Raw genomic sequence first — 22,865 nt, forward strand, 5'->3', positions numbered from 1 at the left:
ACATCTTTCTTTTAATGATTACATTGTTTGCAACTTCTTAGGAATCACATGTTTCAGAATAGATCATTGTTTTCACGGAAGAGAGAACAGAAAGTTAAAGACAGAAATGGAGTACAATACAGAGGATCAAAAAACATAATTCACCACTAAAAATACATCAGCAGGAGTCTTATTTTGTGTACATAGTATAATATTAACTGAGGCTTATGACAAGGCTATTTTTCTTTAAAGGTTTAAACAATAGTCTGTGAGTAAGGTGCCTCTAACCAGGGAGAAAGTTTCAATCAGAAAGTCTGCCCATTTACTGAAACCGCAATTACCAAGTGGCATGAACAATAGGAGAACTAACTCCAGTCTCTGATCCATTTAGGTCAAGCAGTCAAGCGCACACATTTTCAAGTAGGGGAAGCAGGGTCCCAAAGGCCACACAACACTTCTGGCTGGATGGACCCCAACACTGAGGTGTCCATGTCACACCTTTGCTCTATCATTTGTAGCTGTGTCTTTTCAGGAAACAGATGGCTTCTTGAGCCTTCCTCCTAAACGCTGACCTCCTCATTTGTGAGGTGGAGCCTTGTGAAGTGTAAATAAGACAACGCGTGAAAGTCACTTGGCACAGTGGCCAGCACCTGCTAGATCTTCAGTCAGATTCTCTTTCTCGATGACGACTGTGAAGCTTCCCTTAGTACCTGCAGTCAGGGAGGAGGCGCGTGTAGCGCTGTGAGGCCAGCTCGGGCCCGTGTCGTCAGACTGTCAGTGCCGAGTCTCCGTTCCAGATGCCCGCCAGCCTGGACTCTCACATCCGAGCCGCTGTCTCTGGAACAGGGCTTTTCTCTGAGCCGCTCCCCACTACGCTGATTCACTGCAGGCAGATCCTGGCTGTAAGAAACGCGGAAGGAAGCCTTTAGGCTGAAAGATTGGATAGAAGGCGGAGCTCTGGGGGCCAGGAAGGAATAAGGAGCATTGGGAACGGTACATAGCCAATGAAATGCAGAAGCCTGGTTTTCTCATCATTAAAAAAAAATGCACCTGAGTGCGAAAGCAAACATTGTAATATTGCCTTAGGTTAGTAATATATGTAGACCTGTAGCTTAGAGGACAGGGGGCAGGGTAGGACCTATACGGTTGCAAGAGTTCTTCATTTCAGGTGAGGTGGTTCTCTGTGAGCTCCAAATGGTCTGTGAAGAGTTAGGGGGATGTATCGTAGACCCCAGAGCAACCACCAAGACGAGGGTGCAGGGAGCCACAGCCCCTGAGTGAGTGCTCCTCACACACAGAGACTGGTGGCTGCTTCTGTCCCCGGATGCTCTGCAGTGGCTTGGAAAGACCGAGTCACTCACCCAGCTTCTTGTTGTGGGCACCTACCCGGGAGCACCCGTCTTCACCGGGAGAGCTGGCAGTGTTCCCACGGAACGGTGTGGCCTCGTGTGGAAGAACCGGGCTGCGATCTAAGGGTCATCCCAGGGACGGCGGAAGTGACAGCTCTGTGAATCAGGATGTGCCAGCCCGTGCTTGTCACTCTTTGAGGAACTCACTCTGGGAAATGCCTCCTAGAAAAGACCAAAGGACTTGGCTTGAATGGTTACATGTTTTGAAATCTGCTTTATAAAGGCTGCAGTTTGGACTTGCGCCTTGTGGCAAGTTGCCTCCGAGGGTCAGGAGGAATCCAGCTGAGCTGCTGCTGTGCTCATCTCAGAAATGCGAGCATGCAAAGGGAGGCTCTAGTGCGCATGTTTGTGAAGCTCAGAGTGCCTCTTCCAGCGATCACACCCTCTGGGCTTTCATCTTCTGTGACGCTCCGTGCCCGGAGGGGATGGCGTGCCGGCCACCCCTGGCCAGGCTGCCGAAGGCGTGCCCAGCCTCCCTGGTGTCTCACAAGCCTCCGGGCTGCGAAACATTTGCCTACAGACATTTCCTTACTATCCGCTGCATATGTTTTTATGAAAGGACTGAGCAGGAGGAATTTGCAATGAATAATTCATGTGTAATTGTTTTCAAAATATAAAGTTATTTTTCAAAGAAAGCAACCAATCTATCCATTTCAGAGTCCCCCTGCCGCTTGGGTGTTTCTGCCTGGGCCACAGCTTTCCATCGAAACACTCATGCCGTCCCGCGCTGGACTGGCTCCCCCACGGAGCTGGGACAGGGTGCGTGTGCAGTCAGCGCAGAGCTGTCAGAATTCCCAGCCAGCGCCGCCTGCGCAGGTCCCCAGGCGGGCCTATGGGGACGGTCTTGGCATCCAGCGCTGCTCTCCACCGAGCCCCTGCAGACGATACCACAGCACCTGCATTCCCTTCCCTTTCCGTTCTGCTTCCAACCCTGCGCCAGATGCAGCCTGCGGCTTGTTTACTTTAACTCACACACTCGAGCCAAGTCAAGGCCAGGGCCTGACCAACTGGGCTGGTACAGATACAACGAGCCACGGTCACGTTCAGTTCATTACTGACATTGATAGTGAGAATAAGAACAAGGCGATGGTGTCAGTTCCCTGGGTCCCAGCCCCACACACCAAGAAAGATGGCACCCAAACAGAAGGAGCCAAGCATTGCACACAAGTTCTAGGTACCCTGCTGCAGCCAAGGGGGTACAGTCTGCAGCTTGAGTCTGAGGAGCCCGGGGCCGAAGGCTCCGTATCTGTGAAGACCTCAGCACAGTCCTGGCATGTAGCAGGCAATAAACATGACGATGGTGCTGATGGTGCTGATGGTGATGGTGCTGATGGTGCTGGTGGTGATGGTGGTGGTGATGATGATGGTGGTGGTGGTGATAATGATGATGATGGTGATGGTGATGATGGTGGTAATGGTGATGATGATGGTGGTGGTGGTGATATTGATGGTGGTGGTGATGGTGGTGGTGGTGATGGTGATGGTGGTGGTGATGGTGGTGATGGTGATGGTGATGATGGTGGTGATGGTGATGGTGGTGATGGTGGTGATGGTGGTGATGGTGATAATGAGGATGATGGTGATGATGGTGGTGATGGTGATGATGATGGTGGTGGTGGTGATATTGATGGTGGTGGTGATGGTGGTGATGGTGATGGTGATGATGGGGATGATGGTGATGGTGGTGGTGATATTGATGGTGGTGATGGTGGTGATGATGGTGATGGTGATGAGGATAGTGATGATGGTGATATTGATGATGGTGATGGTGGTAATATTGATGATGACGGTGATGATGATGGTGATGGTGGTGATGAGGAGGAGGGATACTGTCTTATCCCGTCTCCTATTCCTTTCCCCCTTCAGGTTTCTCCACAGAATGCAGCCAACTTGCTTTATTTTGTTCATGTTTCCTAGGTTATATGTGAATATAAATCTAAATAATGAGACTTGAAACCACTGCAGTCACAGCAGATGCGGTTTGGATATCTTGGATGGCATGGCCTTTGGAAAGGTTTGCAGTGCCAACTGCGGCCTTCCAGGGCCATGCCCGCTGAGCCCAAGGCTGGGAGCCCACTTACTCCTTTGTTTACTCACTGACTCAAACAACTCTTGCATTGGGCCAGGGAGCCAGGACACCCGGTCCCTGCCTGCAGGGAGCTTGTGGGTGGAGACAGACCAGTAACAACCGCAGGCCAGGGCACAGAGGCCATGGTGCTCAGCCCACTGCGGGTCTGGAGGGGCTTGGTCAACGGGGACCCCAGGACCACCTAACCGCCTCTCTCCTCGCTTCTTTCCTTGCCAGGTACTGGAAGATAGTGGAATGCCCATGGACGATGACCAGTATGCTCTGCTCACTGCGGAAATAGGATATAAGAGAGAAGGGATGAGCTACCTGGATTTTGCAGCAGGACTTGAAGGTAGCTGATCGCCAGCGCCAGCCCCGCCGGGGCACGCTTCCCACCCATGGCGGGGCCAGCCGAGCAGTGCCTCGGGGCCGCGGGGTGAAGTCGTGTGAGCTGAGACGCGGAAACACTGTGTGTTCCAACACTGGAAACAGACATTTTTGTTTAATTTTATCTGACTGTGTTTCAGCCTTTTTCTTTGCACTAAAACCAAACTGTGAGTGCAGAATTTTGCCTGACAGAGACGTGTACAGACTTAGAGCACAAATGGTTTCTAAAATTTGCTCCAAAGCCTGTGCTCCTTCAATCACACTTCATGTCCTTTAAGATTCTCCTCCCCAAAATAGATGCCGCCTCTCTGTAATTAGTGACACCCGGGCATCAGCAAGGCGAGCATTCCTCCTCCTTTTTGGTAGCTAAGGACACAGAGATCCTGAGAGATCGGGGGACAGGCCCAGAATCGCTCAGCCATGGCCCTTCCCTGCTCCCTGCCCCAGGCGGTTGCCAGGAGACCCATCCTGCACAGAGCAGTCAAGCCTGGAGGGTGGGTCCTCCTGTTTGCCCCTGCTCGGATTCTGCCCCCTGGTCCACACACCTGGCAGAGAGATGACGGGCAGCTGCGTTTTCCTCCCCATTGCGTCCCCTCCTGCTGAAGTTTACCTGGACAGAGAAGCCCTCTAGAAGGGCCGCAGCAGTCCCACAAATGCGTTGACAGCACATGCTTCCTTTTTGGGTGCAAATGCAATGCTGGCTGGATAGGGCGGAACCCGGAAGCCTGTTTGCATTCTGTCTTCTTCCCCGGGGCTGGTCTGGGAGATGACGGGGACCGCCAGGCAGGCTCCTTGCTGGGAAAATGCGGAGGTCGGCCATCTGGCCACGCCAGGCTATCCATTGACAGTCCCGTCCTATGGGAGAGAGGGCACACAAGAAACAGGCAGTTCAAGAAGCCATAGAATTTAATGTTTTGACCCCCTTGGGTATCATCTTTGGCATTTTTGAAGGAAGATAAAAAGAATGAAAAGGGGCTCACATTTATATTAGTGCTCCCGGTGTGCCCGGTGAACTCGTTTTTCAGGTGAGGACGTCGGGGCGCAGGGCAGGCGGGCCCTGGCCGGAGGTCCCAGCGCAGTGAGTCGGCCGCTGGGTGGGAATGTCACTCAATAGTCACCGATGGCTCTTGGCTTCCTCGCTGTCCCTGTTCCTTCCCCCCACTCTCCTCCTCCTCCCCGCATCTGTCCCGCACCACTGCCTGTCTCCCCGCATAGCCCGATGCTGGCAGGGGTGGGCATGGAGACCTCGGCTCCCGGCCGGTCACAGGCCAGGGGCAGGGGTGGGCATGGCCGAGGGGGCTGTCAGCAGCAGTGGAGGTGTTTCCTGCCAGGTGCAGTGGAGCCGAGGGAGGCAGCTCCAAGCCCAGGGGGAGGCGGAAGCCAGGTTCAAGACCGCACCTTACAGTGCCCGCGAGCTCCAGGTGCCCCGCCCACCATCCGTGCCGCAGACGGCATCAGCGGAGGGGCGCCGCACATGCAGAGACCCACATCCACACCCGAGTCCCGGGTTTACAGCCTGGCTTCAAGCGAGGCCACACTCCAGGTGTCCCGGCCTGATGGCAAGGGGCCGGGTTTAAAGTAGCGATTACAGTGTCTTCCTCAGCTTTAGGGAGGAGAGGGCACAACACAGCAGTGAAGCCGCCGGGAACCTGACGGGCCAGGGTTCTGTGTTGCTGTCCGTGGACTCTGTGACCTTGGGAAGTCGGGGGAGCCCCCGAGCCTCCATCTCCTCATATGTAAAATGGACGTAATAATAGATTTCCCTGCATATAAACGAGGCCCAAGTAGAGAATCTACCTCTTAAGGTTGTTTCTTGAAAGGACCAACAAATCTCTGAAGGCTCCTCATACGGTGTCCAGCAGATTCGTGGTCCGGAAACGCCCCGGGGGATTAACAAATTCTGACTGATTGCTCTGTTTAGGACGTGATTCCAGGAACCAGAGCCAGGCCGGAAACCCTCATTCTCCGCCCCTGAGAACGGAGAGATGAGCAAGATGTAGTCTGTCCCGCAGCGAGGACGGGCAGGAAGACTGGCAGGGGGGGGGGCGAGGCTGGCGTCCGTGTGCCCAGAGCGTGGCCCCGCGGCCTGGCGAGCAGGTTCTTTTTGCAAGGATAGAATGTCCAAGAACCCGAAAGAAAAGAAACCAGATCCTAACGAAGTGAATGCAACGGTCGCCTCACAGAGGCTCCTGGCTGTCGGGGGGTCCGACCGGACGTGGGCCAGGAAGAAATGCAGCGCTGAGACGGAAACACAGAGGAGTCGCGCCACTAACGGAAGTCTTCTGGTTTATGTCTTTTGTTTCAGACACGAAAATGAAGGAGCCAGGAGTGGCTCCATCGCAGACTCCGGTTCTCTCCAAGAGTGACCTGGACGGCCACTTTATGACCGCGGAAGAATGCCTGAAGCACTTCCCGCAGAGGCTAAAGGAAACCTTTGGGGTAACTTATGACTCATCTCCTGCTGGGCTTCTCCGGACACCCCCCCCCCCCCCCCCCCCCCCCCCCCCCCCCCCCCGGCTCCCGGCTGTTCAGCCACGCTGGCCGGACTCCTGGGGCCCAACAGCCACACTGGGCGGACTCCTGGGGTCCGTCAGGCCCTGCTCACCACGGGGCATAGCACTTCTCTCCGTAGACTCAGACTTCTCCCCTTGGTGGGGAGGGGGGCCCGGGCTTGATTCTACACTCCCCTCCCGTTCCCTGAGGTCCTTCCCTGCTGCCACTTTGCTGGCTCTGCCTTCTGCCTCTCAAAGACCTTGGAGAAACATGGAGCGGGAGGGTCGGGTCGGGGCGGCCCGAGTTAGCAGAGAATTTAGGATGCTTTCATCCATCCTAGCCATGCCGCCCATTCGCCCAGCAGACAAGTAGTGCACACTTATGATATGTTGGAATTTCTGCTAAAGGCAGGAGATGAAAGACAGGGGTGGGTCCAGTCTAAGACACAGATGCTAAACAGATAACTCAGACACATGGAGTTGCCTGTTGGAGAAGGAACAGTAGCATGCTATGGGGGCACAGGAAAAATACCTCACTCAGGAGGACTTCCTGGAGGAGGTGGACCCTGAACCGAATCTTAACCTCCCAGCATGTGCTGGCTGGAAGAAGGAAGGAGCAAACAATAGAGGAGGGAGCTTGCTCAAGGCAGGCAGTGGGCCGACGCAGGCGTTAGGGAAGAGCTCCCAGGTTCCCGGAGTGGGCTGCCCGTGGAGGCTGTCGTGGGTAAGACAGGAGGAACGGTAGCCATTTCGTCACCGAGGCGGGCAGCGGACAACCCAAGCTGTTTCTGTTCCAAGAGAGCAATTAAAGGGGGGGATCAATTTAACAAGCCAACCGGGTCAGCTGCAAAGCAGGGTGGAGGTCCCAGGGTGCGCAGGAACAGGTACGGAGGAGGGGTGAGTCCGAAAGAGAAGGGTGGGGAGCAGCCTGGGGGTGGAGCCAGCCCCCGAGTGAGGGGGGCCTTCCCTGCACTGGGTGCCAGTTAGAGACGCATTTTGGTTCCCAGGCTCCCACTTAACACAAGTCTATTGACGATGACCGTCTAGCTCCCATTTGCAGGATGGCCCTTGCGTGGACCCTTCTGTCCTGCCATCCGACCATGCGTCCGTGTTGTTGGTCTGAAAAACTATGGTCACCCTAAGCCGACACGGAGGGTGGGGAGGGGGCAGGGAGCATGCGGAGGGGGCGGGGAGCAGGCTGGGATCGGGCAGGGGGAGCACGGAGCGGGCACGGAGCGGGCAGGGAGTGTGCGGAGGGGTGGGAGCCCGGTTTCCTGGCTGGAGGGCGAGAGGGCAGGAGGGAAGCAGAGAGGCTCTGGGAGCAAGCGTTCCCCCTGCGTGTCACCGGGGGGGGGGCCTGGAGGGGTCCGCGGCCAGCACCCCTCTGTTGTCCAGGGTGATAACTCTCCCATTGCTCTGCAAGCCAGACTCCTTTTTCTGGCCTCTCCCTCCACCTGCCTCCTTTGCTCACCTTTCACAGCCAACCTCTGTCCCAGTACTACTGCTTTCCTATCTTTGGTCCCTGTGCGGCCCGGTTACAGAGCACACATATTCCCTAATGATCTTTATTTTAAACAATTACCTAATGAACTGATTCAATGAACATTCACGAACACCCAGTTTGTCCTGCCAAGAATTTTTAATTTAGGGTTGAGACAAAGAAGTGAATCTCTAATTGCCAGGGTTTTTGTGATCCATAGTAGGGTGCAGGTTACTTCTGGGGCCACTGCGGGATTTGCTTGTCCTCACTGGTGTATAGTCACGAGACAAAATGTGTGCCTTGATTTTCGAGTGAGAGGGGACACTCACCTTACTTATTTTATCGAGTTCCTATTCGTGAGTAATTCCCAAGTGTCCCTCCTCATCAATAATAAAAAACCCAACTTGGATAAGTTTAAAATACTGTTACAGCCGCTGCTGTTGTTTGCCTGGTAATTTTGTAGCCAAGTGAGGCCACTGAGCACTCAGCTGAGGTCTACACAGCCGCAGCTCAGGTCAAAGACCGTGAGGAGTTGAGGAGACGATTCACCCTGACCCAGTGAGGCACCTGTCTTCTCCCTGACCGCTGTGAGGACAGAGGCCACACTCCTCACGGCACCCTGCAGCCAGCGTTCCTCCTCGCCTTCATGTCTCTGCACGTTCTGTTCCTTAGCCTGGGCTGCCAGTCCAGTCCCTTGGGTCAGTCCCCTCCTACCCAGGCTCTGGTCTTTCGTGAGCACTCCGGCCTTCCACCGCCTTCAGCTCTGGGGGCAGCTCTGCTGCCGGTCCGTCCCCTCCCCGCACAAGTGCGTGTGGACTTGTGATCCTAGGAGACCTGAGGTACAACCAGGGACAGACCTGGGCCCCGGCCACACGTTCGCCTTCCAGAAAGGGACTGGACAGTGAACGCACACGTTGCCAGCTCGTCGGGTGGTGACATGTACAGAGAGGGTCAGGAACGCCCCCCGAGGGGTGACGTTGGGGCAGACACACAGAGGGGTGCAGGTACTGGGCGGGGGGGGTCCCCACAGCCGCTCAGGGCAGCCTCGGCTCACAGGACAGCAAGGGGGCCAAGGAGAGGAATGAGGGCCGTCGGGTCCCGGGGCTGGGGGCCGTGGCAGGACTTAGGGCCGGGCTCAGTGTGCGGCGGAGAGCCAGTGGGGCGAGCAGAGGAGCAACGGGCACTGACTTGTGCCGCGGCGACATCAGGGGAGAGCTGCCAGCCTGTAGGAGCCTCCTGTGGAATCCGGGTAGAGGCGGTGGGACGGGGCCGAAGCTGAGAAGGGAGATACGGTGGCCGTGTGCGCGTGCCCTCAGGGTCAGGAGTTTGACTTGGGGCCCGTCTGGTTTGACAGCAGCGATGGGAGCACGGAGGGCAGGGAGGGCCCGGAGCGGACGGTGTGGCGGGAATCCGCAGCCACGAGCGAGTCCCCGCTGGTGGGGACGCTAGACAGGAGCCGCCAGGCGGTGACGCAGGAGCCTGCTGCATGGCGGTGGGCCGGGGAGGCACCTGGGGGGCCAGACAGCTTTCTCCATGGCCTCCTGTCCGTTTGCACAGCGACTGCCATTATCAGGCGCTGAGTGAATGAAGGAGTGAAGGAAGGCAGATCTTTCCAGCAAATCCCAAAATACCTTAATTAGGCACCTGAGGTCTTGCTTTGTTATAAAAATCCTCTTCGGGAAGATCCTGGGACACGAAGGTCTGAGTGCTGCTCCCCCAAAGTCAGCACAGAAACCCCCGGTGGGGGCTGCGTCGGGTTCCGATGGAGACGAGGCGGCTGGGGCCACTTCGGCCACGTTTCTAGCCTGAGACCCGGAAGTGCATGCAGGGGAAGCGCACGCACTGGCCCAGGCAGAGCCCGTCCAGAGTCCCGGCGCCGGCACCTGCCGAACGGCCTCAGGCAACAGTAACAGTAACAAACAGCACATCAGGGTGCCGAGAAAACACACCAGGTAGTCGGTATAGACTAGCGTGTTCGACCCTCACAACCACCCAGGAAAGACAGGCTTTCATAACCCCCATTTTACAGATGAGAAAATGGAGGCACAGCCAGGCTAAATACCTTGCCCAAGGTCTCACCAGTACTAAGGGGCAGAGCTGGGATTTGAAACTGAGCAGAGTGGCCCTCGGTGGTGCCGTGTGGCCTCTAAGTCAGAGGCTCACTCCCAGCCTCGAGATGGGAGTGGCGGTGCCCTCAGGTGGCATCACTGATGGAGCAGGGGCATCCGTGCAAAGTCCCTCCGGCTCAGCAGACGGGGCTGGCTCCTCAACACTGTCACCAAAATCCGGCCCTGGCCCCTGGATGGCCCCTCCGGGTGACCCCCAGAACCAGGCTTGTTTTCCTGTAGACAGAAGTCACCACATGTCGTGAGGCTTCTATAGAAACGTGAAGGGCAGGACTTTTAACTGTCCTGGAAAGCTCCAGAATCCTCCTGCCGTAAACACAGAGAGAGGAAGGGAAAGGGAAAAGCCTCGCTTGACTCGGTCCCTGGACTCTGCGTTAAGGAGGGCACGGGAGGACAGGGCGCATGGCTCCTCGGGAAAAGCAGGTCACGGAAGGGATATTCCTGGAGGAGGGACACGTCCAGCAGGCCGTCGCGGGAACACCGCCCCTTCCCCGCGTCGGAGAGGAGCCCGTCCGTGCGGGGTGGGAAGCGCGTTGTGGTCAGGAGTCAGAAGGAAGTTCTCTGACGCGTGCGTTCTGTTTTCAGGACCCCTACTCTGCCTTCTTTAAAATAGACACGGACCGGGATGGCATCATCAACATGCACGACATGCACAGGCTGCTGCTGCTCTTACTGTTCAACCTTAAAGACCAAGAGTTTGAACGCTTCCTGAGCCTTCTTGGCTTGAGACTCAGCGTCACACTCAATTTTCGGGAATTTCGAAATCTGTTCGAGAAGACATCTTTCAGGACAGACGATGCCCCTCAAAGACTCATTAGGTAAGAGCACGGCAGCTCGGCGCCCTGGCCTGTGCGGGTCCCCCACTCCCGCTGTGCGGGAATGGAATTGTTTTGTCCGTTTGGCGTTTTTTGTGTGTGTGGCTCAAGAAAAACCACACAAGGAATATGCGTTCAATGCAGAAAGGCCGAAAGGTAGGGGTGCAGATTGGAAGTGCGAACCGATGTAGCCAGTGTGAGCGTCATTTCTCCATGTCACTGTGAATCACGTGTCCTCTTTCTAGGCACACAGCGACATACAGGTCCTTATATGTTCTTTTCTTTTGTCGAGCGGGGGTCAGAGGTACATGGGTGCCGCTCAGCCTCGGGAGCCCTGTTGGCACCCTGCCCTTCGAGCTGTGCACGCTAACGCCCGTCCAGAGAACACTGGTCCAGGGACTAACCCGCCAGCTAGGCATCATGTGGCTCAGGGACCCACCGAACACCTCTGGACCTCTGGTAATTGATGGGCACTGAGTATCAGACGCCAGACCTTTTTCTCTGAATGGAAACCTATACGTACACAGCGGGCCCTTGAATAACCACAGGGTGCTTCAGCTCTGCAGCCTGACTTGCGTGTGGATTTGGGGGGATCAATGCCGTAGAGTCCTGTAGCTGTGTTTTCTCTTCCTTCGGATTTTCTTAACATGTCTTCTTCCCTCGCTTACTTTATAGTAAGAACACAGTCTATTATACGTATAACATTCGAAATACGGGTTGACCGATGGTGTTTCCATACGGCTTTCAGTCAACAGCAGGCTACTACTAGGTAATTTTGGGGGGGGGTCAAAAGTTATATGGGGATTTTTGACTGTCTAGGGGTTGGTGCTTCCATCCCACAGTTGTTCAAAGGTCGAGAGTGTGCATCTTTTACTTTCTATAAATCTGCAGTCAGCCAGCCAACTGTTTGGGGAAACACAAGGGCCCCACCCCCCACCCCTGCTCTTTCCCAGGCAGGGCTCCACCCTTGCGCTCACCTACTCCATGCCAGCCTCCCTCACGGTGAGGAGGGGAGTCTACATGTCAGCCCGCCCGCCATTTGTCTCCTCCATTTCTCTCCGGAAGAGCCTACGCCCCTTTAAGCAGTACCAGCAATACCAAGAGCATCTCCCCCGTTGAGGTCTGTTCAGTGCCAACAGGCATGAATGCATTAGCCCTTCAACCCCTCCTTGACCAATTATTCTAGGTGTAATATTACTATTTTTTTTTAAAACTTACCATCCACTATGATAATACAGAGATGTGTTCTCTGCACGGTAGTAACATTCGCTAGGCTGTTTCGCCCTGTTCTTCCGTCAGGCAGGGGAGCTCCCTGGGGTGGCGAACCCCCAGAAGGCACCATTATTGGCCCAGATTATGTGATACTTGGCTAGGCTGGAGAGGCCCCCTGATATCGCTCTTCGATTTTTGTCTCTGAATTCGCTGGTTTTATCATGCCTGTGCTTTAAGAAAAGCCAGCCAGAAAGAAAACAACTGTGGTCTCTTTCTAAGTGAGATGATCACATAACACGTGAATTGGACACCTGCTGCCAATTGCTCAAGTTCGGAGGAGGTTTAATATGAGACTTGATTGCTTAGCATTAAAACAATACAAAAATATCCTTCAGAAAGAGTTTTCTGGAGAATGTATGCAGAACGAAACTAGAAAATTTCAACCACAAAGCATAATCTTCCCATTCAAATGACTCAGCCTTCTTATTTGTATTCATTCTGTCGCTCATGAAATATTTGCCGAGGGGCTGCTCCGGGCTGGCTGTTGGCCCAGAGACTCCCTTTGAGGGGCTCATGGTCGAATGTGCAACAGGCGCACAAATAAAGAGCTAGCATGAAACATAAGGATGTCCAAGCACCTCGGAGGTGGGAGCAGCCAGGCCTGCTCGAGGAGCGCAGGAAAAGCGGGACTGTTGAGTTGGATCTTGAGGTGTGAGTAGGAGTTTGTCAACTGCAGGCTGCCGGATGGTGGTTCGAGGCCAGAGAACAGCATTTACAACACCTCAGAGGTGGGACCATGGAGCGCATTCAGGAAATGGGGAGAGGATGCGTGTGCAGAAGTGGCATGAGCCATGGGGCCTGGTGAGAGGCGAGCCCGGGAGAGGCAGCAGGGCGAGCTGAGAAGGGGCCGGGGAGCCAGGCTGAGGAGTCTGTCCTTTCCCAGCTGTGGAGGGAGGGGTCACATTGAGCTGCAGGAAGGTCCTTCAGCAGCCCTAGAGCAGAGGATGGGTGTAAAGGAGACCCAGCGTGGCCTCCAAGGGTCTGGTGGAGATGGCTCAGAGACCCCAGCTCAGGCATTGCTTTAGAAAGCCACAGCCTTAGAGGCCCTCCCATGGCCAGACCCCATGTCTGTCGAGAAGACATATCCTTTAATACTCTACAGGGAGGCCCTATCACTTGACTTGCCAGATGAAGGACCCAGGTGATGGGTGGTGGGCAGGAGGTGAACCCAGGACGCTGTTTGGAGGGGCCCCTTTCTCTGCCTGGAGACCTCACCCTCCTTCACTCGCCTGCCACGCCAGCCACACCTAGACACCACCCCTTTCTGGAAGCCGTCCTGGCCTCGTGTTTGAGCCCCTCTGCCTTCAGGGCCTTCCCTTTCCACCGGCATTACCACAACACAACACTTTTGAAAAATGGGAGGGTTCGGAATTTCGTTGAAGAGTGTAAGAGCATCTCGTTTGTTTCATAACTGCAAGACGTTTCCATGTTTGGATGTATAAATGCCGATTAGAATGATCGGTCCAGTGACCTGTTTCAGCTCTCCATCATCTGTTCCCCTCCAGTCTGCTCTCTTGTTTGAAATGCACCTGCCCGTCCATTTATCTACTGACAACCCACATCAAATCCACTTTGGTTCGTGGACATCATAAAAGATGAAACAACACTGTCACGTGCCCTTTTAGCAAAATTTGATGCTTCAGCTTCTTGTCCCCAAATATTGTATGATCAGGTCCTTCCTGTTGAGTGGCTAGCTGCGTTGAGATGGCAGATTTCCCTTTTGTTCTTGGAGATACATCATTTGTTCGTCAAGAGGTTTGGCTTGTATGGTCAGTCTCCCCATCATCTCTGGAATCAGAGTCCTGTTCTGTCTGTGTGGATTCCTCTTCTGGTTCATCACTGGGAGATGTCTTCTACCTCAATTTTCTTCTCTGCCATTTGAACATGAAATAAGAAATCTGAATTTTTAGCTGTGTTCGATGAAACCTGACATAAGACTACAAAGAAGGTGTTGCCCTGTTCTTTTTCATCTTCTTGAAAAATGCTGTTATATTTGGGGCAGTGCAGTCAGGAAACTGGGGAGTGATTCATTTCAAGATCATATCATCGGCTAGGTGATTTCCTCATTTTCTATTTTCTTCTTACTGCTTTAGTCTCTCTCTCTCTCTTGCAGGTTAGAAATATTAAAGAGTAAATGATTGACCATTTCTTAAGCTAATGAAATCCATCTAGTAAAATTAAAATCAAGATCACTAAGACCCCATGTATATAAGAGGGTTGATGGACCCATATGATATGTGAAATAAAATGGGTTTTATCTCATAAAAAATATAAGTAATTTTCTTATTCTTTGAAAAACTTAAAAACTGAGAGTCATGAATGTGAATTCTCTTCCACTTTCTGGGTTATATACAATTGTTATTTCTTTCTTAAATATCTGATATAATTCACCAAAGAACTGATCACACCCTTGAGTTTCCTTTGATAGAAGGATTTTATCTATGAATCTAAATAATTTCATAGTCAATCATTCAGGGTTTCTGTTCCTTCTTGAATGAGTTTATGGAGTGTGTGTTTTTTCAGATATTGGTCCATTTCATCAAAGTTGTTAAATTTATGGGAATAAAGTTCTTCAAAATATTCTTGCCTTATGTTCTTTTAATATCTGTAGGGTCTTTAGTGATATCCATTTTTTCATTTCCAATATTTGGTAAGTAATGTTTTCTCTCCGTTTTTCTTGATCTGTTTAGCTAGAGATTTATCATTTCATATTTTCAAAGAACCATCTTTTTGTAACTGAGTTTGCTCTATTGTTTTCTGTGTAATAGAAACAAATTTCTGTTTATTGATTTCTCTTCTTTATTACTTCCTACTTTCTTCTTGTGTTGAGTATAGGTTGCTTTTCTTTTTTATTTTCATAAGTTTGAAAACTCAGATTTTTTATTTGACCTCTTTCTTTTCTAGTAGAGACCCCAACGGCTATCAGTTTCCTTATAGGCACTGAGGTGGCTACATTCTGCAAACTTGGATCTATTACAGTTTTGAGTTTCATTCACTACAAAATATTTTCTAATTTCCCCTGAGACTTAATTTTGGATCCACAATTATTTAGAAGTGTATTTCTGTCAATTTCAAAATATGTCCCTGGTTTCCAACTATCTTTCTGTTATTGATTTCTAGTTTAATTCTGTTGTGGTCAGAAAACATACTTTGTATGATTTTAATTCTTTTACATTTGTTCATCTTTATCTTATGACCCTGGAGATGGTCTATGTTGGTGAATATTCCATGGATAGTTGATGAGGATGTGTATTTGGCTGTCGCGGGGTGGAGTATGACTATGAGATCAGGTTCGTTGACAGCATTCAGGTTTTCTGTGTTCTTGCTTGGTGTTCTACCACTTACCGGAGAGGAGTGTTGAAGTCCCCAACCATAGTTTTGCACTTGTCTATGCTTCCTTCTAGTTGTATCCATTTGTGCTTCATGCATTTCAAAATGGAGAAAAATAATGTATTTATACTTGCTCTTCCTGCTTCTCTTCCTTTATTTCTGAAGTCCTAAGTTTCTCTCTGCTATCATGTTCCTTCCTCAGAGGAGCTTCCTTCTGCCAGTCTTTTCGAGCATGTCTGCTGGAGACAGCTTGTCTTACTTCCTTCACTGAGAAGATCTCTCTTGCTCCTTCATCCTAATGGACATTTTTGCTGGGTATAGAATTCTGGGTTAATGGTTCTCATGACACTTTAAATATGTTGTTCTGTTGTTTTCAGACCTTCATGGTTTGTGGTGAGAAATCTGCAGTCACTCAAACGGCCTTGCCCCCTAGATGGCCTGTGTCATTTTCCTCAGGTTACTTTCAAGATGTTTTTTCTTTGTCTTTGGTTTTCAGTAGTTTTAGTATGAAGTGTTTGAGCATGGCTTTCTTTGTTTCTTTCTTACAAATTTTTTTTTGTAATCATCTCCCTCCACCTGTTGCAGTATCCCAGTGACATGAATGTCAGACTTTTTTATTTTGTACCACAAGTCCCTGTATTAGTTCCTGAAGCTATATTCTTCTCTCTTTTTTTCTGTTGATCAGATTGGATTCATTCTATTTATCTGTCTTCAGGTTTACTGACTCACTCCTCTGTCATCTGTGTTCTGTCACTGAGCCAATCCAGTAAAAATTTTATTTCATTTGTATTTTTCATTTCTAAAGAAAGTTTCCATTTGGTTCTTGTGTTCCCCCAACCTTCTATTTCTTGGCTCATATTATGTCTTTCCACTTATTCTGAGGACATTTATTTTTACTTCATGGTTATAATAGCTGCTTTAAAATATGGTAATTTCAACATCTGGGTCATCTTGGAGTCTGTTGTCTTTTACCTTGAAAGTTGTTGAGATTTTCCTGGTTCTTTGTATATTGAGTTATTTTGAATTGTATCATGGGCTTTTTAAATATTAAATTATGATACTCTGGCCCAGCTAAAATCCTCAGTTGTGTGTTGATTTGTATTTTATTTATATTTTAGGCAGTGAGTCCAGTTAGGTTCAGACTGCAAGTCCTGACCCTCCTTTTCTGTTTCACGTCAGTTGAGTTTCAAGGCCACTGCAGCATGATGAGGCTGGGAGGAGAAGTGGGGGGCAAGTGTTCAAAGTCGTCACGACATAGCAGTCAAGTTCTCAAAGGCTTCTGTTGTGCTGCTTTGGGTTAGTTTCACACAGCAGCACAGCAGTGACTCTGGAGCTTCCTGAAAAGATTTGGGCATCCTATTTTTCTGCCCTCTCCTGTGATTTCTCCCCACACTTTCCAGCCCCTGGAGAGAGCTCCCCCACCTGCCTTTTTCGGGGGGGGGGGAGGGCTTCTGGCTGCAAACCCTTAGGTTGGGGCCTATCTGTACTGTTGTGTCCTTCTTGTGCCGGTCCACCCCCAGGGCAACACGGTGAGAGGAAGACAATAATGTGGATGCCTTCAGTGTTCCTTGAGCACACAGTGTGTCCTCTGGGGAAAGAGAAGAGTTGTAGTTTCAGGCACTTACCTGGCCATTGTTGCTGACAATGTCACGAAAGTACAGTTTCATAACTTGGAGTCCTTGGATCAGAACAGGGAGGGTGAAAAGAGACAGAAGGGGTGATCTGCTCCCATATTCTTGGTACTTCAGGGCTCTTCTTCCTGGTTCTTTGCTCAGAAGAATAAGACTTCCTTTAGAGCTTTTTTGGTCCATGCCTACTGCATAGTTCCAGAAGTAGGACTGTCCTTAAGCCTAAGCTGGGAATCTGGGTGGTAAAGAACCCATGAAACTTGCACTGTATCAGTCATTCTTCAAGTTTTGATTTCCCTATCATCCCTTTTTATTTTAATGTTTATTTACTTTTGAGAGAAAGAGAGCGTGAGCAGGGGAGGGGCAGAGAGAGAGGGAGTCACAGAATCGGAAGCAGGCTCCAGGCTCTGCGCCTGATGTGGGGCTCAAACCCACAAGCCATCAGATCACGACCTGAGCTGAAGTCAGACGCTTAACCGACTGAGCCCCCCAGGCGCCCCTCCACCATCGTTCTATTATTTACTTCTTAGTGTCCTCAGAGTCACTTTTTGTATTCTGTGGAGAGTTTTTTAGTTGTAATCAGTGGGGGAGAGAGGATGCAGGATGGCTTCTCCATCTTACCTGGGGCAGCAGGTGCATCTCAGGACTCTTGCCCTGCCTGGAGGCTGGTCCCCGCGATCACACAGCTGCCTCATCACCACGCACGCCTCAGAGAGCCTCTCCCTGGCCTTCGCCGAAGTCTTCCCTCTCGCCCGTCACCCTCGGTCACATGCAGTATCTGAAGTTATCTGATTCACGCATTTCCATGTGTTTGTGCTCAGTTCCCACAGTCACGGTGTGAGCTCCTTGAACAGCGGGGCTCTGTCCACTTCGCTGGTCAGTGTGTCTACGGGACCCACAGCAGCACAGCCAGAGGCCACTTGTGTCTGTGTCTGACAGACTGGCCGAAAGCAAGGCCGGGTCTGCCTGACTCTCTAGATCTAAGGAGTCGGGCAATAGGGTAAATCAGTAACTTTTGGAAAAGGCCATAGAAAAACCTTCTGACCTCTGTTGAAGAGACAAGTGTATAAAATGCGACAGGGAGAAATGGCTGGGAAAATCATAGGAGTCCCTGGTTTGGGCTTGGCTCCCTGAGAAAACAATCAAGACGTGTGGCCTAGAAAAGAAGTCGGGTTGGCGGAGGCTGTTCAGATACGTGTGTAGACAGCGAAAGCAGTTTCGGTACGCGGAGTCCGCAGACACAGAACATGCCCCTCAGAGCCTCCATCCTCCGGGGGGAGTTCAGGGCAGTCCTGGGGGTGTAGGTTGGATTTAGGAGGAACTCAAGGTGCAGGCAGGGGTATATGCATCATTATGAGAACCTAGAGTCCTCATCAGCAATAATTGTGAAAACGCAACCTAATCCCACCAACCTTCCCAAACGTTTAGTGGTGAACTAGGGACAGAGGATTAGACTTGGTTGACCTTGGATCCCTTTCCACCCTTGGAGTCCCACGATTCTGTGAAGTCCAGTGGGCAGCTGGAGAGAGCTGGAACGGAAAAGCAGGCGAGGTGATTATCACACTTGCGGTACGGATGTCTGGGCAAATGGCATCAAGGGGTGGTTGGGGACGCGAGACGGGTTGGCCTTTCGGAAGAGTAAGTGAACTTTTGGCTGGAAAGACAGAGGGGTGGTCAAGGGTCGAGGGAGCTGGGCAGGGAGGGAAAATCCCACGGACTGGAGGCACGCATTGGCCTGGCCCCACGACACGTATTAACGAGCAGCATGATGAAGGCGCCCAGAGAGGGGAGACGTGGTTAATAGGGGCACAGGGGACAGAGAAGTCGGCGAAGGCCCCCGGATCCGGCAGGAGAAGTAACGGGTGAATTTAAAGACCGGGGTGAGGGTCTCGAGGCAGGGAGGCGTGCCAGCCGTAGTTCACCCTGTACCCCCACAAGCTGGCATTTTCCAGGAGGGAAAATGAAGCTGGGCAAGCCTTCATTTGATCTGTTTCAACAGTAACAGAGGAAGAGGGAAGAGACCCTAGCCAGGCCGCAGCTGCTCCTCAGCTGAGTAAATGCCGGAATTTGTGTCTGCCAAACTGCGGGAGTCACAGTTTATGTAATTCGCCAAAGCGGCGCTGCTTAAAATAAGACCCTGTCTATGTGGCCCGGTGTGGCCCATGTAGGTTTCTGGGGCAGTCACAGGTTCCAAGGCCCTTGGGGGCCTGTGGGCGCTGGCACTGCCAGTCCTCAAGGACCCTGAGCGGTGCAGGACCGCTGTCCGGGAGCAGCAGGGTTTGTGGGAAGCGGGTTGAAGGAGAAGCCACACAAAGAGCATTATTCCTGCTTGCTCCTTGGATTGGGGCTGTGTGGCCCAGCCCGCCGTCTGCCTCCGAATCGCACTGGGACTTCCCGGAGGGCCGTGGGTGGGGGGCGGAAGCCGCGGGCTCCGGATTTCCAGCCCTCACACCGAGCCTGGCGCTCCAGCCGCACCGTCCACGCCGCCTTTGTTGCGCTGAAACAGAAATGCTAAGTGACAAGAGGACCCCGTGCAGTGGCCCTCGCCTCTGCGAAGTGTGGTAGTTAATGGATCTTTCCCTACGGAGAGTGGGGTTAAAGGGGCGGCGAACCCGTAGCTTCAGATGAAAACAAAAGTGGTCATGAGGAAGGCGAGAGCCGTGGCACCGGACACGGGTCTGAGCGGTGCCCACGTACCACTGTGTAACTTGGCAGGTTAGTGAGTCTCCCGAAGACACGGCTTCCTGTTGCGCAAAGTGGGATGGTAATGCCAGTGCTGCTGGGAAGACTCGCGTGTCACTGAGCTCGTGGTGGCCGTCGTTACCCGAGAAACCCACACGGCGCTGCCGCCCCGAGGGCCACAGACGGGTCACGTGCACAGCGGCCCTTCTGCGGGGATCGCGTAAACCTTTGACTTCCGTTGTCTGGAACCCACAAATCCCTGCCTTTTCTCAACTGGCTGCCCACTGGTTGGCCTCAGACTTTCTGTCTTATGCACAGTTCATTTGCAGAAGCATAAATAATACTTTTTTAAAGGGGCTGCGTGGGGGCGCCTGGAGGGCTCAGTCGGTTGAGCGTCGGACTTCAGCTCAGGTCATGATCTCGTGGTTCGTGGGTTCGAGCCCCGCATTGGGCTCTGTGCTGACAGCTCGGAGCCTGGAGCTGCTTCCGGTTCTGTGTCTCCCTCTCGCTCTGCCCCTCCCCTGCTCATGCTCTGTTTCTCTCTGTCTCTCAAAAAGAAATTAATGTAAAAAAAATAAATAAATAAAGGGGCTACGTGGGGCTTGCTTACTGTCTCTCCCCCAAACTGGTTTTCTGGGGATCCTTAAGGAGAAATGTACATGGGGGTGTCTGCGGCCCCCAGTCTGGTGTTCCTCCATTCACCCTTAGGCAAGATGCGTTTACCACCCAACGCACCTGTGAATAAACGCCTTCCAGGCGGGGTTCTCGGATGCGATCCTATTTCAGAAAACTGTCAGGTGATGTGTAATATGGTCAGTTTCACTGGCGCACTGTGTTGAGTGCTTCTGTATCTGCAGGGAATGTATCTCAGGTGCAGAGCTGGCTGTGGGACAAAGCTCAAGTTCTCAGAAAAGGAGGGACAGGTGCCCCTAGGAGCCAAGGAATTACAGAGAAAGAAGTGGGGAAGTGTTTTACAGATTTCATCGGCCCCCGCCCCCCGAGTGGAGGAAACCAGGGCCTAGCCAGGGTCAGCACGGGGCGGGGTTTTTTTAAGGTTTATTTATTTTTGAGAGAGAGAGAGAGAGAGAGAGAGAGAGAGACAGAATGTGATCGGGGCAGGGTCAGAGAGAGAGGGAGACACAGAATCCAAAGCAGGCTCCAGGCTCTGAGCTGTCAGCACAGAGCCCCATGCGAGGCCCGAACCCATGAATTGTGAGATCATGACCTGAGCCGAAGTCGGCCGCCTAACCGACTGAGCCACCCAGGCGCCCCAACAGGGCGTTTTTTAGAAGTGCTTTCTGCGTCCATTGTCCTATGAGGAAACAAACAGAATTTTGATCACAGTACATACTGTGAGCCCGGCCCTGGGGCTGCAGCTGGGACATCTCCCCCGCTGCTCCGGAACTGTTTGTCAGTCCGCATTATTATTCCGGTCTACGAATCCAGAAGTAAAAGTTTTTGGTTGTTTTCTTCTGAAGACACTTAACTGTTCAATTGTGGGGGTTTCCCCTTCTGAGAACAAATGAGCCCTGTTTGTCCTGAGAGCTGCAGACAAAGTTGAACGGCATTTACCTGAAAACAAACAAGGACTTAGAAAATGTAAGAAGACAGGGGCGCCCGGGGGGCTCAGTCGGTTAAGCCTCTGGCTTCGGCTCAGGTCAGATCTCACGTTCGTGGGTTCAAGCCCCGTGTCGGGCTCTGTGCTGACAGCTAGCTCAGAGCCTGGAGCCTGCTTCCGGTTCTGTGTCTCCTCTCTCTGCCCCTCCCCCTCTCATGCTCTGTCTCTCTCTGTATCAAAAATAAATAAGAAACATTAAAAAAAAGTTTTAAAATGTAAGAAGACTTCCCTAACATGCAGCCGGGGAAATGAGACTGTATTTTAAGAGTTAAGTTAGACCAGATGTGAAATAACAGACTTTAACGGTATCTTTGAACCAAACGGGGATGGGGAGCCCCTCGGGAGATTAAGGAGTCCATTCAACGTAAACACGGTTATTTATTTATTTTTTTCTTTCAAGACTGAAGCAGAAGGTTGCAGATTCAGAAATGGCTTGTGAGCAGGCCCATCAGTACCTCGTCACCAAAGCAAAGACCAGATGGTCAGACTTAGCTAAGGTAAGAGAATGGTTACTCCCTCCCAAGGACAGGAACTCTGTTTCAGGTTTCCCCGATCACCGGGAGGATCAAGCTGTTCAGATGCTGGCGCTGAGCTGGGGGACAGCGTGCTAAACCCAACTGGTGCTCCCTTGTATTCCTAAAATACTTTTTCACAATCAATTCTCCCGTTCAAGGTCAACCGATGTTCGGAAAAATGAGTATTTGTAGGAGTTATGTGCACAGAAATTCCTACATTTATTCTCAGGTGTGAAAGAAAGGACACGGTCACATTATTTTTCCCCAGTTAAAAACCTGCACTTCTAGGTTAGGGGGTATTTCCTCCTGTCTCGCGAGGTGGCAGGAAGCACATGTTGAACGTGGGTGCTGCAGGGGGACAATCATGCGAGCCCATCTGGCAGCGAGATGGGGACCTGCTCTGACAGCAGTACCCACGGGACAGCCCCGCCAAGCCTCCAGGACGGAGGCCGTCCAGAAAGGATGATCATTGCATAATGTAACACGGACATGACACCTTCACCCTAGGATGTGTCTTCAAAACTGCACTATGGAAGAATTTTCTTTCTTTTTTTTTTTTTTAAGTTTATTTTACTTTGAGAGAGAAAGAAAGAGAGCGCAAGTAGGGGAGGGTCAGAAAAAGCAAGAATCCTAAGCAGGCCCCATGCTGTCAACACAGAGTCCAATGTGGGGTTCGATCTCATGAACCCTGAGATCATGACCTGAGCCAAAACTGAGTCGTACACTTAACCGACTGAGCCACCCAGGCGTCCCCAGAAGGATTTGCTCATTATTGGGAAGAATGCGTCCACTTTGTCTCATTTGGTCATTTTCTTTCAATGCCTGCCTCTCTTGGCCTGTGTCCAAGCTGAAGTTCTGTCTCGTCAGTCCTCTGCCCCACCCCTGGGCTGCCTCTCCCCGGTCCCCAGCCGTCAGAGTTGACTGTGCGGCCCAGGGCGGCACATCCCACAGAGGAGGCCTCAGGCACCCACGGGCAGGGCTGGCCTTCCTGAGCATAAGCTGCAGCCGCACAGCCATGCCAGCCCGGAGAGGACAGGGCACACTGAACGACACCCTCCTCCAGG

At 52.0% G+C, this 22,865-nt stretch overlaps 1 protein-coding gene across 1 annotated transcript in view; it reads left to right on the forward strand.

The window, feature by feature from the left end:
* The window catches only part of EFCAB6 (EF-hand calcium binding domain 6), a 223,589-nt gene that overhangs the window by 139,102 nt on the left and 61,622 nt on the right, over positions 1-22,865 (forward strand). The window contains exons 18-21 of the mRNA XM_029954101.1: positions 3,694-3,808; positions 6,149-6,282; positions 10,527-10,759; positions 21,687-21,783. Of these exons, the coding sequence (XP_029809961.1) occupies positions 3,694-3,808; positions 6,149-6,282; positions 10,527-10,759; positions 21,687-21,783 (579 nt within the window). The remainder of the gene's footprint in view (positions 1-3,693; positions 3,809-6,148; positions 6,283-10,526; positions 10,760-21,686; positions 21,784-22,865) is intronic.

This window comes from Suricata suricatta, chromosome 10 (genome assembly GCF_006229205.1).
Source record: "Suricata suricatta isolate VVHF042 chromosome 10, meerkat_22Aug2017_6uvM2_HiC, whole genome shotgun sequence".
NCBI lineage: Eukaryota > Metazoa > Chordata > Mammalia > Carnivora > Herpestidae > Suricata > Suricata suricatta.